Here is a 16,025-nt window from a genome sequence, read left to right on the forward strand (position 1 = left end):
CTTTCAGTAAAATGATTTCAAATTGCTCGATCTTGCGAAGAAATGTAAGAAAATTGGACTGATACATCATCACTTCACACTCAATGCCTGGCTCCAAATGCAGTTTCACATCATTTTATATGAATACTACAACTTCTACTATCCAACATTTTTTCTCCTTAAGATATGTTTTCTGTGTATCTATTACGAGTACATAACACAATTAAAAAGGGGGGTGGGGGTCACCCCGCCAGTTCAGGAGAAAATAACCATCCCTTGACAGATTTGGCTTCCCCTCAATGAAAATCCGCCATTTTATCAATGCGTGTGAGCTAATGTGTGCGCCAGTGATGCAATAAATTATGCGCAGTTGGGTTGGAAAACCAGGGAATCACCTTAATAAGCAATTACCTCTGAAAAATTCAGGTGGCTTCAGTGGGGTTTTAATCCTGTTGAAACCAACTGAATTTTTCAGGTGTCTAAAAAGAAAGAGAGACAGTTGCTTAAATTGTTTAGATACATGCGAGGATCACTTCTAAATCAATCTTTTAGATTTGACTCCTTTTCTTTAATAGAAGCCTTGCACTCTTTTTTTTCATGTGAGCCCAAATCGCCATTGATCAAATTACTTTACTTTACTTTACCAGTACTTTAATAGTTTCCAGCAACCTAAATACAGTAGCTGAGGAAGCCCTGAAAACAGAAAAATATTTTCCTAACCAAGCCAGGGCTACCAAGCTAAATAAGTTAAAATCTGTGGAAAAACATATACAATAATAAGAAAACTTACAAAATAATTAAAGTGCTAGCAGGGAATGATAAATACTATAAATATAAATTTATACTATGCAAGTTCTAAATTATGAAGATGGGCCTTATTAAAGGTCACGCTTGAAATTGCTTATAGATACTGACTTTCTTTAACTCAAGGGCAAGGCATTCCATTCATTAACAACACGATGAAAATACGAGAACTTTAGCAAGTTTGTTCTAGCATACTTGATTTTATAAGAACATTCAGTATTCCTAAGATTATATGAAGTGTTTCCTGCAGGTGCTAAGTAATCACATAAATCATTGTCACATAGTCCTTGTTTACATTTAAAAAGGAAAATAAGATCAAAATACTTTCTTCTAGATGCTAAAGACAGTAACTTAAGCAACTTTAACCTTTCCTCATATGGCTTATTCTTGAAAATTACTCTTGTGGCTCTGCACTGTACACCTTCAATGATGTCGACCAAATACGCTTTATGGGGTGACCAGACTTCGCAGATAAACTCCAGGTGTGGTCTGACCAAATGAATAAACAACTTCAGGAAGATTTTTGGGTTAGGGCGATTTCCACATTCAAGTTCTTCTGATGAGGCATAGCATCCCATTGGCAATATTTACTTTAGTTAAGATGTGATCTCGCCATGCCAAGTTGTGAGTGATGATGATCCCCAGGTCCTTTTCTTCCTTACATAAGGATATTTGGTTAGAACCAAGGTGGTATGTATTTATTATAGGGGTCCTCTTTTTGGCGATACAGAGCTATTTTACATTTACCTATATTAAATTTCATGTCCCAAATATCACTCCAGTTTGTAATAGAGTGTAGATCATCTTTCAAGATTTCACAATCCATTTGTGAAGATATAACTCTACAACACTTGGCATCATCAGCGTAGAGGGGAAGAATAGTATCAGGTGATAACTCTAAACTGGTATTGTTGATGTATATAAGAAACAGGATTGGTCCAATTAAGGAACCCTGAGGAACCCCTGAGGTGACAATTTTCCACTGAGATGACATTGTTCTTTGGACCTGATTTATGAATGTACAATGTAATGCATACTAAATTATTACTTAATTTCACCCCTAAACTGGTCCCCAATGATGAGTAAAATTGACTGACATTACAGTGACACTGTTAAATCTGTAAGTGTTGCTCTTAAAGGCGCCTGCAAACGAAGAAACAATGTTGCGGAAGCAAAATTAATGTTTCCCTGTTTGTGGCCCCAGGAAACATTATTTTGTTGTGGAAGCAAAATTTGATTCCCAGGGAGCAAAAATGATTTTTCTTTTTCAGCAAATGTTTCTTCGTTTGTTTTCTCGTTTGTGTGCAAAGGAGACATTTTCCGCAACAATGTTTCCTTGTTTGCCGGCTCCTTAAGAGAGAAAGGGCTGCATAAAGATGACGAGAACCCTTTCAACCTTGAACTGTTTCCCACGATGAGGAGTTAAACCACCTTGCATCACATATATGTCCAGAAATGCTCCTAATTAGAATAATTATAGCATGCTGATTTCAATAAGAATCTCAAAGTTGGAACCCAATTGCTCTTTTCACCAACTTCAACGCCCTTCGTGTCTCTGAATACAGACAATAATTAACACCACAAAGTGTCCCCCAAATAGCCTGCTCCTCAAGTAAGGATTAACAGCTGCATAAGAATGCAAACCCTTACCCTTACCTTATTGCTGGAAATAGGGAGCAAAGGCTTAGACTTTAGGGGACGCTACATGAATTGATGGATGTCAAAATTGGCTGTGCATCTAATTAAGTGTATTCCTGGACACATCTGTGGCATTATACACAGTAAAATCTTTGTCACTCTTTTCAGGGAAGTAGTTAATTAATTAATACTGTAAAAAATATAATTAACTTTTTCTCTTTAAAAAATAACAGACAGACCATCAGAGGCTATTAGAGAGTTGGAAGCGATAAAAGACAAGCCAGATGTGCTTTTGTGTTCCACAATGGCACTTATAAATGCACACAAAAAGGCAAAACTTGTTGACAGAGAAGCAGTGCAAGAACTAGAGACAAAACTGAGGCAAGATCGCCAGTCATGTGGTGAAATGGCCTTGTATTTTGCTGGTATGTTTTTGTGGCACACTGGACGCCATGACAAGGCTCGGGAGTATATTGACAGAATGATCAAAATGTCCAACAGCAATAAGGAGGTAAGGTGATGTCAGTATTCAAGATCCAGGTGTAACTGAACATTTCTTTTAATGACAATAATCAATTTCACAATTCCACAAGCATGTATTGGATTGAAGAGATTTGCAAGCAAAGGTTTGAATCCCATTCCAATCGCTGAATGGATTATATTTGTGCCTTTGGTGGTCTCAATGCTACCATGAATTGTAAATTGACTAAGCTGATGGGTTTCCTTGCTCCAGTTGAGTTTTTTAACATTGTTGTGAGGAAAATTAAATATTGAACATGAAGAAGTCTTAGGGTTAGAATTATTTTTAGGTTGGGGTAAATGAAGTTAATGGGGGACACTTTGCAATGCTTACTGAAACCAGTGTGCATGTCATTGCTTGCATTTGTGACACTAGTGTACCTTTGTACGTACAAGCGTCTCCAAAAATCTCAACTATCATGTATGAAAGGTTCTTTACATGCCTAGCCTCCCATGCAGACACTCTTAGGGCATCGTCACACTTTCCTCCCCCACGAGCGTCTTTTGAATCGATCACAACGGACTTTCAGATTCTGGAAGTGTACTTTAGACCCTGAGAAATCTTGCTTACGGCCACTGCAAGAAGATGGGGTTTGTGTGTTGGGCATTTAAAACCGATGACTTAAATTGTTATCAAAGAGAAACTGGCACATAAATTTCATTCTTTGGCTTAGATGTCTACGGCTCTTCACAGAATCAGTACGGTAGAATTTGTATGGTTGAAATATTTTGCTTCCATGCGATTCAAACCTATTTGTCACGTTCGCTTGGGATTGATAAAATATATACATTTCTTTCCGGCTATTTCAGTGAAAGTGTTTTGTTTGAATGACCCCATTTCTTGTGGTCCTACATTGTGTATGGTTGAACTGATTTAAGGTTTGCTTTACTTTTCAAATTGAAGAAACACTGAGTGTGAACGATCTTAAAATTTCAAGCTTAAACATAATCGATTTTTTTCAAGCTTTCTTTTCACTACTGTCCTAGTAGCGTTTATTGTGCTTGAAGGTATTTATATATTTCCACGGCGCTTTCAATTTTACTAGTACCGGTTGATGAAACGACACCATACCCTTGCCAAGCACTCACATTTTGACTCGCGAGAGTGCAAATGTAGTACCCCCCTGAGGAAACAAAATTAATGTTTCTGAGGAATATTTTGAATTTCATGATTCATCCAAAGAAGAAGTTGATGCATTGATGCTCCCAGGGAAGATCTACACAGCGCTGATTGGTTCCTACAGTTAAGTAACCCACGCATGATTTCCAGATAACGGTTACTTCCAAAGGGAAAGAAATGTGTGGCTCATTTCAGCAGACGCTTGTGGGGGAGGAACGTGAGACGAATCCCTAAGAGTGTCTGCATGGGATGCTATTACATGCCCTATTTTAGGCTACATTTCTGTGCATGGTGCCTCAATCATCATAAAAAAATTAACATTAAATTGGTCTGTAGAGAGGGATGACCTTTTTTATTAAGGTGAAAGTATTCAGGTTAAAATGCTGTATATAGCAAAAGCGAAAAAAAGCAACAAGAATTTGAACTCTCTGCAGTTATTTTCACATACTATAGAACTCTCCACAGTTCAAATATATTATAATTATATGGCTTTCACATATTAACTTTCATCGTGCATGTATCAACCGGTATACACTGTATCTTCTACAGGCTCAAATTGTGGACTCACCAAAATTATGACCATCTCCCAGATGGCTTGATAGCTCAACTGGGTTTGAATCCTGTTCAAGCCTGGGGTTTTCAGGCTTGCCTTTGGTTGTTAATAACTGCTATGATCAGCATCTTAACTTGATTCTCTCCACTGTTTAATTATATGACTTATGTGTATTAACATTTGTCGTGTAGGCAACTTTCTCAAAAAGTTGTTTATAAAGTATGGTACTTAAAATGTATCGTGCACACCTTGAGAGATGATTGGGATGCTCTTATTCAACTGATGAGTATGCTATTAGTTTTATGTGAGTCATTGGGTTAGGTAGTGTTAATTTTTATTTTTGTGAGTTAATTATTTAAAACTTCAATTTGTTACTTGTTATTGTTAAGTAGTCCCAAATGTCAATTTTACTAAAAGTTGCAGTTTGATTGAATTCCATTGCTGACTTCAAATGTATGTAATTTATCCCAAGGGACTTCTTTTGCGTGGTTGGGTCGATATAACAAGTGGAAAAGACTCGTATGCCAAAAAGAGCATCAAGATGTTTGATGAGGCACTCAGTGGGTAAGCACTACTTGCTAAGTTTTCTACCATAAGTTAAATGCACAAGCATTTATTACTACTTTGCTGAATCCCATCTCTTTGGTCAAAGACAATAATAATAATAATAATAATAATAATAATAATAATAATAATAATAATTTATGATTGATAATAATTATTTTCATTATTATTTGACGCATTAAAATCAGAGATCTCACTTTCTAATGTATACTGCGTTTTTGTCCTGAACAGTTAGGTGTTGTTTTTCTTCTGTGTTTTGTTTTTTGTGATGTGGTTGAATTGATGCTAATTGGCTTGTGGTGGCAATTCATTCTTTAAATGTGTGGTTCAAACTAGGAACATGCAGAGAAACTTCATAATTTATATTCTTTCTTTTTACTTTCTGTGTCCAACTGAGTGTAAATTTTACACAAACAAGACAATGATTGTTTCATTGTCATAATTTTTAACAAGATGATCATTTCAGTCTGAAATGAGTTACACTGTATGCGAGCTGTTTACATTCCAAATAACTTAAGGAGCATTGTCAATACCAATGAAGAAAAAAAATGGATCAAAAGCATGGCTCATTCAAGTCTGAACTGATGATCGATAACTTAGCATGACGACAGGAAACTTTAGGTGTCCAACCATGGAAATAATAATATTATACTTACCAAATTTAATTTTTAATTTGATATATTGCTAATAATATGTTGTTGAAAACATTCAACTTAGTTAATGAAAATGTGAATGCAGGATAAATATTGCTCTTGAGCAATATATGCAATGTTTTACCGGTAACTCTATTCCTTCATCGAGATGAAGTGTTGTTTGGCTGTGATGTGTCATGATTATGATAGTATCCTATTTTTTTTAGATCTGAAGTTGTTAAAAATCTGGATGCTTTACTTGGAAAGGTTAGCAGATTTTGGGATACACTGTACTGTACCTTAATAATTTTTGAAGAAGAAAATAAAAGAACTGTTTTATTTATTGATGGCAGGATTTAATTTCTTTTGAACTTTAAACTTTTGTTTTCTCCTAATTGGTATTGTTGACTCCTGTCCTTATCTTTTTGTTTCCTACATATTCACTTGTACATTTTTTGCTCTTGGGTACAGGCTTTACCTAGATTAGCTTTTCCTATACTCTTAAAAATGCTGTTCCAGTTATTTACCTCAAAAATAAATGTTAAACTACAGGGTGCATGTACACTTCTTTGCAGGCCAAGTTCCTAGAAGCAAAAAATAACTTCAGTGGAGCATTAGAACTTATCAATCAGGTTTGACAAATGATTATCATTATTATTAATTTGTAAACAACTTAGCAAAATGATAATCCTTGCCAAATGAAATAACTGTTTTCTAGAATACTAATGCAATTAGGCAGTGAATTATCTTGTGTTGGACATAGCAAGAAAACTAAATACACCAATACATAAATTTATACATCGATGAGTAAAATTGTCTGGCGTTAGACCAGTAAAATATGTCAAGTCTCGCTCCCGGGGATCAATGGGTTAAACTTGCAAAAAACAGCTACATGTACATGAAAAACACTAAATCTGTCATCAAGGTATGACTGTTAGGTAAAAGAAATTGCCACTTGAAGAAAGTAACTGATGAAATGACCATTAATTAGGTAAAATATATTGAGAAGGCAACAGAGAAATTTGTAGTCATGGGAACATTTGTAATGGCAAGAACACAAATGAGAGTAATAATCATTAGTATTGGTCCCGATTAGTTATAGTGGCATTGGGACAATAAAAGATATGAAAAGGGAAATCATTTGCCCTCATTGAAAGGCCTCTCTCCTACCATGAGATGTTGTTATAATTCAGGGACTGATTAAATGCAACAGTAAGTGGAAGAAGCTGAAAATAGCTAAATTTTGCAACATTAAATATTGATTTGGCTCTGATGCTTTAAACACTTTTTTTGGCAAAGGAGTCTAAATCTCCACTCTAAATTGGGTATGTCTTGACTGTTTGATCTCTGTGGACTGTTGTCAGGTACACCTTTAAAATATCACTGAATACATTAATAATATTAATATTTTATGCTGTAGGCTGTTGTGGGATATCCAGATTTCACACCTGCTCTGATTGAAAAAATGAGACTACAACTTGCTCTTCAAGACTGGGATCAAACTTTAGAGACAGCACATAGGTATGAATACACCTTAGAGCTGTGTGGTTGTATGCATACATTTAGAAAAAAAGGATAAAGGCAATCACAAGCCACAAATCTAAGAGAATTAACATTAATTTTGTCCTTAGAGATGAATTGTTTGGATTATCACCAGCGACATGTCACTGGTAGCCATTTGTAAAGTTTAACCTGTTCTTGCTGAAAAGGTGGATAGCAGTTGGTAAAATATCAAGCACACTAGATAACTTAAAGATAAATGTTTTGTTTGCTGGGGGCGGCTGATGGCTTAGTAGTTACAACAGCAGACCCTAAAAATATCCGTAATAGGAACAAAATAATAAACTTTTTTGCTATTACAGTTAAGTGATTTATCTATTTGGGTATCAGGAGGTAGACTTTAAAGTGCCTCTAACCTCCAGTATTTTTTCTTGCTGAGATTAATCTATTCACCCATTGTAAAAATATTCTGCAACTGCAATTTTAGTGGGCTGTAAAATTTAATAAAACCAGAAGTTGTTTGTACTATGGTCAAGCTATTGTGAGGGCTCAGGGTATACAATGTATAACTGAGATGATGTCAAATCTGCTTTGCATTGCAAGAATTCTTTCAAAACTGGAATGCGAAACAGGTTTTTATGTCATCACAGGGATACATTGTATACAATATGCCTCTTAATTATCAGCACATCTTTCACGACTTTCAGTTCTGTCAACTAATAACACAATTCATGTGAGTGTTTATGTTGAAGCAAAATCGCAACTGGTTATAATGTAAAAGACATGCCCAATGGTGATGAAATTTGACCTTTGTGGAATAAGCAATTTTGAGCTTTGGGGTACTTTAGAAACTGGGGCCTTGTTGGAGAAAAACAGGGTGGAGCTGAGCCACTGCAGGGCTTAAATAACCTACAATGTACTTGGGTCAAAGAGTCCAGTGTGCTAACTTCTTTGAACATCGTTACAGTGGAGGGGGTTTTTGGTATCAAGTTTTTTTTGCCAAATTGCAGCCAATCCTGGTTTTGGGATCACAGTGTTTTGACACAGTGTTAATGTACAAAATACAAGTATCCAAACTTGAAAAATCATAAAGTTTGTTTTGAGTGATCTTCATATTGAAATTTGACTTTTTTTCTCTTGTATCACATCTTTATAGGGCTCTAAACAGCAACAGAAATTGCATTGAAGCGCAAAGAATGGTTGTTATGTACACACTCTGTCGAGAGGGAAAATACAGCGAGGTAAACATGGAGATAGCATTCATGGTTTCTGTAGACTCTATTTATCTTAGTTTGTATTCTACTTGATCTCATCAACCTGTTGTTCTTTAGGCATCAGACAGGTTGGGAGAGTTGATTCAGATGGTTGACAGATGTGAACCAAATAATCCTTTTCTGTATCATGACTTGGCATTGGCATTCAGCAGAATGGTAAGTCAGCAGCTATGGACTGTATCACCACATACAACAATCATTAGTCACTTTTTGTATTGGCCGGAGTTTGACTAAGAATTGGAGAAAAATGTCTGCAATAACCTGTTATAAATTTGTTGGCAAAAGTTGAGAGCAATGAACAAAGACCAAAAATTTGAATCAATTTAGCCTTTTAATTCGAAAATCTTAACCCATTGACTGCCAGGGGTTCCCCATTGACAAGTAAAATCATCTGACGTTAGACAGAGTAAAATACTAAGTCTGGCCAGTTTAGGCTGGTTTGGACGTCAAAGGGTGAAACTTTAAATTATTGGCGCATAAACTTGCACCTGTAGATTGCAGAAGATAGGCTCTGAAATTTGTTCATGATTTGAGAAAAGAACAACAGCATGAAACAAAGTCACTTTGAGGGGTCATAATAATTATTATTATATATAGCTGGTCATGATGGTAAAATAAACCTACATGTACCTGATGATTGAAGTGACAGGGAAAATAAGGCAGGATTCCTTGTTGTAAATAGGATGAGACCATCAGAAGACAAAATTTACTGGGTGTTTTTGATATTGTTCACAACTTAAGGCATGTCTACAAAGCTTGTCAAGAGATATTGTGTTAAGTCTGCATATAACACCGGACTCTGTTAGTCTTCAGACATGTTTTTTTTTAGATCCCCACTGGCACGTGCTTTCACTAACCAACCCCTTCAGATTCCCTGAGATGTGCGGTTTCTTTGCACTTATGACCAGGCTTCAAGCAACCGGCCCCAGGACTGAACTAATGAGATACAGTAGATGCTCAATTTTCTAATTTAGGGTTTTCATTAACTTGAGGAGTAAAGTTGTGTTTCTAGACACAGCTGATGCAAGAGTTGAACAGGAGGGTGATATGACACTTTTATAGGAATCTTGTACTTTTCTCTTAGCCTTCCTGTTGAAGTATTCACGTCTGTCATTGTCATTTCCTTCCTTTTCTTTTCTTTTTGCTAGTGTGGCCGAAATGATCTTGTGTTGCAGCAAACACTTACGCTTGTAGAGAGGGCGCGAAGTCATTCGCCAAATAATGCTGAATATCAGACAGAGGTAAAGTCACATTAAATATAAATGCAAAACTCAACATGACACGTTGGAGACAAACAGCGAGAAGTAAATCACTGCATATTTAATGAAGTAAAAGATTATCAAATTAGGTAAGAATCTGATGTCAATCAAACACTGAAATACTGTAAGAACAACAACATACCTTTTTAAAGAGATAATTGTAGGTTTTAATGTTGCTTTGTACAGAAAATGATTGTATGTGGTAAGGTTCAATTTTTTTCTTGGTTCAAACTTTTTCAAACCAGCTTAATTTTGATTTTTCTTTGTCTAATATTCATTATCATAGTCTGAAACAAAGAAAATCAAAATTTGAACTGGTTGAAAAATTTGAACCACAAAATAAACAATCAGCACCTAGATTTTTCTTCGAGGAGATTATAGCCCTTTTCTTGAGTTATTCGTTGTTTAAGTCAATATATTTTGCCATGGTATAAAGCCAGAGTTGTACAGTTCAACATTGTGCAACATTTTGTTGATCAACCCTGAAGTGTGAGTCACCAGCTTTATGAGACTGTTCAACTTATGGCAACTTGTTGAATGAAATGGAGCTATAGTCTATTGTTTGTTCTACTTCATTCAACAACATTCAACATGTTATATCTTCATCATTTCAGCATTAAACACGACGAAGGTTCACTGTTCAACATTTGTGAAAGAAAAGCTGAAACAAATCTACACAAATTACCGGCCTGCTTTCCAGAGTTGTTGGCATCAGCCCTTAGTTCACTACTGATAAATTTTCTGTCACACTTGTCAATCAAGAGCTTCTATTCATAATGCCAAAAGAGTGGTAAAGTGATGACGTCACAAAAACGAAATTTATGAAATTATGGGATTTACTGAGATATTCTGAAAGTACATGATGAAGAATGGCCGCTTGCAAAAAATCAGCTTATTGTTGCAATATGGGGGTAAGATATTAGCCCTTCCATGCTTCAGTAACTCCATACAAATCCTTGTAATTTTGTCTTGGTTCTAAACCGTTTAGAACAAAGACAAAATTATAAGGATTTGTATGGAGTCACTGTAGCATGAAAGGGCCAATATCTCATCCCCAAACTGCAATAACATGCTAATTTTTGGCAAATGGTCATTCTTCATCATGTACTTTCTGAAGATATTAAGGAATCCCATAATTTTATAATTTTAAATATTTGTGACGTCACACTTTACCACTCCAATGCCAAAGACTTTCTTAAATTGAACCTCTCCTCAAAAAAAAAAAGAACTTTAAACCAAAGGAAATGATGTTTACAATCAAATGTGTTTGAATTTTCTGGAAATCTTAAGGGCGTCTATACGAAAAAAAAAAAGGAACTTTAAAATCACATATTTTTTTTTCGAATTTCCTGGGCACCACCATGTTGAATAGTAAATTGTGATGTGTTCTGGTTACTGTTGTTGTATCGATACAAAAGCTCCTTGTGTCAGAACAATCGGGATGGCAATGCCCAGGAAATTTGATCTAAAAATATGCAATCCTAAAATTAATTTTAGTTTTTTCTGACAAAGGCACTTTTTGGAAAAAAATGTAAATAAATCAAATTCAAGATTGTTCTCAAACATTATTTTCCTCTTGTGAAACCAAAAAAATTCAGGCGGTGTCAACGAGATTCGAACCACATGACCTCTGCGATGCAGAGCTCTATCAACTGAGCTATTAAGTCACACTGTTGGAAGCAGGTCAATTTGTTGGATTCATGTGTTCTTGGAAAGGAAGAATGAATGAAAGAAAGTTTGGTTCGAATCCCGTTAATGCCACCTGAATTTTTCAGGTGTCTGGGATCACTTCTATCACGGCTTTCGTCTGTAACCCGCACTTCAAATATTCATATATTCCATTCCAAAGTTGGCCCATAGGTTTTATAAGTATGCACGCCACGCTCTTGGAGATCTTGGACGCCACGGGAAAGCTATTTAGAATATGAAAACAGCCTCACACAGTGGGGTGTGGTTTGTTTGGATGTCCGTGTTAACGGAAGGGTTACTTATTAATTCAGCTGAGCAGACAAGGTCCGTTTCGCGTTTGAGCACTTGCTCTCGCTTTTTGAAATAAAAAACGTGAAAGTTAAAGGCATTTTCAAATACTACATTTTATGAGCTTTCCAGTGGTGTATAGTTTCCTTGGGTTTCTTTAAAAACAACGCAAACATGAGCGATTTTCGAAAAGACAGCCCTAAAGGTTGCCGGAATGTTGACAGTAACCCTGAGAAAATTAGCAGTGATGTTAATAATTATTGTCACTTTTTGATATTCATAGTTGGGAAATCAGCTCATCCTGCATCTTCGTATTCGGGAAGCAATGAGGGCCTTTCGAACAGCAATGAAACTTGATGAAACAAGTGTACCAGCTCTAACAGGTCAGAAAACATCTGTGACTGATTTGAAAAGCATTGAATGCATATTTTTCTCATATAACATCTAGGCCATTTGATGAGGTCAGGAATGTGAAAGACCAAAATTACTAGATACATTTATAGAGTGAGTTTTGTTCACCCGTTACTTGTGAGGGGTGGGTGAGGGGACTTCTTTCTTGTCCAGGTAATAGCTTTTTCTGAGGCCTCACCAATAAGTGTTTTATGCTTCAGGGATTATTAAATGTCAGCTAATAGAGGGACATGTGGAAGATGCAGAGCAGCAGCTGGAGTTTCTCAATGAAATTCAACAATCCATTGGAAAATCCTCCGTAAGTGGCATGTTGTTCAAAGACATTTGCGCATTTTCAGTGACAAAGTTTATCAACCTAACATTGAGAATTTCATGTTGTCAACACGTTTTTAGAGTGATGAGTTTTGTAATTGCGACAAAGGGTAAAGGAGTTAGCCATTCGCTATCAAAACACAAAGTTTCTTTTATGAATCTTGCATTAAATAGTCATATATTAGGTTCCATTTTGAGGTTCGCACGGAATTGTAGGGCGATACGGATTCTCAACGAAAACTACCATGAAAAAGTGGTGTTTGCAACATGAAAGTACCTTCAAATAGCTAACATTTTCATATGTTAGTAGACTGTCGGCTGACTGTTGGCCAACAGTGAACCCACAGTTGGCCGGCAGTCGACTTGGGAGCTGTTGCTCATTTTTGCCAGTCCACTTCCTTTGCCTATGGCCTTATCTTTAACATATAACGAATGGTCTCTTTGCTGAAAGTCTAAAGCTCATCTAGTCGAGTGAAAGTGCGCTACTTTTTAGTTAGACTGGAAATCAAATCAAATCAAATCTCATGAGATTAAAACAAGTCAAATCAAATGTTCCACTTTAAGGTTAGGGGAAAACCAGAGCACCTAAAGTGAATTCTCTCATAGAAGAGTACAGAACCAACAAACTCAACCCCCCCTCCCCCCCCCCCCCATATGACACTGAGTCTGCGAATGCACCAGAGGCTCTTTGGTGGGTGGCAAGTGCTCTCACCACAGCATCAACCCTTCTTCCTTTGTACTCATATACTCATTATTTTGTATCTCAGCTTGTGCTAGTCAGTGTAAAAAATACAAAAAAATGGTTTTATCAACGGAGTTGACAGTGTAAATTGGCCACCGTGCAGACATTCTAAAAGCTGACCTTTTTAAGCGTTAGCCCTTGTCAGAGCGATTCGCTCTGACGAAGGGCTAACGCTCGAAACGTCAGCTTTTAGAATCTCTGTACGGTGGCCAATTTACATTGTCAACTCCGTTGATAAAACCAAATTTTTGCATACTACTTCCCCACCGACGCAGCACCACAGTTTCTTTAGGAACTACCCCCTTCATTCAGTGTAAAAAATATACTAAATCGTGTACTCTATTGTGCTTTCATAGGAGTTATCATACTTGAGCTCTGTTTTGCACAGAAAGAAGAACAAGCCATCTGAGGAAGTCATAAACCTGCTAAATGAAGCTGTTGATGCACACTTTACTTCCCTCAAGGTAAAAAGGAAAGGAAAGGAACTTTATTTAAGTGTCTAGTAGATTTAGCGCTGGAGCACTAATTGGGGACACCGTAAAGTGAAATTAACAATTAACACAACAAGGCAAATGTTCAAATGTTGGTTTTTTGAGGAGAGGGGAAACCGGAGTACTCGGAGAAAACCTCTCGTTCCAGAGTAGAGAACCAACAAACTCAACCCACATATGACGCCGAGTCGAGGAATCGAACCTGGGCCACATTGGTGGGAGGCGAGTGCTCTCACCACTGCGCCATCCCTGCACCTGCCTCGAAATTGTCGATTAAGTTAGTCATTAAACTATATAACGAACAAGCTACCATTAACTATAAGGTTCAGTTTCGCCTTGTTAAGGGCGAGATTTGAAAGGTTCCCCGGTAATGAATGTCGCCGTCACCGCTCATTTTCGTTTGATGTTTGTCTCTTTCAGGGTCTTGCCCTTGGAGTGAAATACTTCTACAGTTTAAATCCCGACTTCCTTCTTCAAATTATCAATGACTATCTTGTTTATGCTCCTACTGAGGTTTGTATTAAGTCTCCATTTGACTTATAAAATTCATATTTGAAATCACTGTCAATTTATTAAACTTATATTGCGCTATGTTCTACCAACTGAGCTATGAAGCCACTCAATTGAGAGCAGGTCAATAATGCCAGCACTCCGGGGTGCAAATTGATAGATGCAATTGACACTTATAAATAATGTACAACACTGTAATAAAAATATACGACACTGTAGAAGTTACCTTTTGATCAAAAGCAAAAACGACCACCAATAAATCACTCTTTTATCTTTGTTGTAATTAATATCGACATTGATTATCAAACTTGGGAGACTTCAGTGCATCTAACCACTGCGCCATCCCGATGCCAGTTTGAAACAAGCCAACAGGAAAAGTGTTGTAGTTTTCTTTAAGCTCTAGTTTTTCATTTCTAGGCTCAGAATCCAGGTCAACCGCCTCCTCCACTCCTAAAGCGATGTGCCGCTGTGCTAGATCCCTTGACCAAAAGTGTGCCGGGACTACTGGAAGGGCTGTATCTCATGGCCAAAGTCAAGTACTTGTCAGGTAAGTATTAAAGCGGGTTCTCATAGTCTTATATACCAAAATCCCTGTCTGGGCTGTCAAAATTCACAATCTGTTAACTTTACTCGTGTGTAAAATACACAGCTGAATCTGTTGTTCCCACAGAATCGACTTCAGTTGACTAGCCGCGCGACCTACTAAATGAATTGTGGGAATGATGTTCAAACGAGAGGCATTTCGTAGCCTATGCTCTGGTCTTCCCTTCACCCATCAATCAAGTAGTCTCATTTTCTCATTGAGGTCACAAAATACGACATTGGATATTTTTTTGAAAACAGTGGTGGAAATTAGTTCTTGACCGGCCTCAACTCTGAATTAAATCCATTTTTCTTCCTTGCTCGGTCATTTTTCAAATCCAGTAGAAAAGAATGCGGGAATTGCAGAGTTATAAGAGACATTTTCGCACCGAATTTACGACAAAGGGCAGACTTATGACACAAATTTCAAAGAAACTTTGGCGTAAACGCGATGCTCGGTCTCTGTTGAGTTTGTTGAGAATCGTTTGTTTCGGTGATGTAAGTAAATGTATAAACGTTTAATGCACGGCTCTTTCAGGAGAAATAGATTCAGCAAAAGCCATGTTAGTTCACTGTTTGGATCAAGATTCAACGTTTTCAGATGCCCATCTACTCATGGCACAGGTGAGCATTTATTTATTTAATTATTTCTCTAATATAGAAAAGTAATACACAATAAAAGTTCCCCTCCAAGATAAGGATCACCCACTCCTCCCTTTGAACCTGAGTACCCTAACCCCACCTAAACACCCCACGATACAAAGGCTGATGAGTTTGTGATATAACATACAAAATACACCTGTAACTATCATTTTTTAATTATTGAGAATATTTACTTAAAAGTTACGAGGGTCGTCTTGAAAATGTTGGTAACCGTTCCACCTTCCACGGACTTGACGTGTTTGATAATTAAATAATTTGCATATTTACCGAGATGACACCTCGCCTACTTTTTTTCCTTTGCCTCTCGACAACACTCGAACAACATGGTCTTTTCCTTCCCTTAACAGATCCATCTCCAGCAACAGAACTATAAACTTGCCGAACAATCCCTTGAAGTGGGACTCAGCTACAACTTCGAGGTGAATCTATCGACCGTTTTATAGGAATAGGTTAATAAAACTAAAATACAGTGGGAATGAGAGTGTTAGGAGCACA

The 16,025-nt window shown here is 36.9% G+C and overlaps 1 protein-coding gene across 1 annotated transcript in view; it reads left to right on the top strand.

Annotated features, from left to right (window-relative positions):
* The window catches only part of LOC137968935 (tetratricopeptide repeat protein 21B-like), a 54,133-nt gene that overhangs the window by 3,587 nt on the left and 34,521 nt on the right, over nt 1-16,025 (top strand). The window contains exons 3-17 of the mRNA XM_068815401.1: nt 2,655-2,932; nt 5,086-5,177; nt 6,037-6,076; nt 6,385-6,441; nt 7,230-7,330; nt 8,466-8,550; nt 8,641-8,739; nt 9,732-9,824; nt 12,103-12,202; nt 12,431-12,528; nt 13,641-13,748; nt 14,196-14,288; nt 14,703-14,832; nt 15,406-15,491; nt 15,878-15,949. Coding sequence (XP_068671502.1) covers nt 2,655-2,932; nt 5,086-5,177; nt 6,037-6,076; nt 6,385-6,441; nt 7,230-7,330; nt 8,466-8,550; nt 8,641-8,739; nt 9,732-9,824; nt 12,103-12,202; nt 12,431-12,528; nt 13,641-13,748; nt 14,196-14,288; nt 14,703-14,832; nt 15,406-15,491; nt 15,878-15,949 — 1,532 coding nt within the window. The remainder of the gene's footprint in view (nt 1-2,654; nt 2,933-5,085; nt 5,178-6,036; nt 6,077-6,384; nt 6,442-7,229; nt 7,331-8,465; nt 8,551-8,640; nt 8,740-9,731; nt 9,825-12,102; nt 12,203-12,430; nt 12,529-13,640; nt 13,749-14,195; nt 14,289-14,702; nt 14,833-15,405; nt 15,492-15,877; nt 15,950-16,025) is intronic.

Source organism: Montipora foliosa, chromosome 8 (genome assembly GCF_036669935.1).
Source record: "Montipora foliosa isolate CH-2021 chromosome 8, ASM3666993v2, whole genome shotgun sequence".
Taxonomy (NCBI): Eukaryota; Metazoa; Cnidaria; class Anthozoa; order Scleractinia; family Acroporidae; genus Montipora; species Montipora foliosa.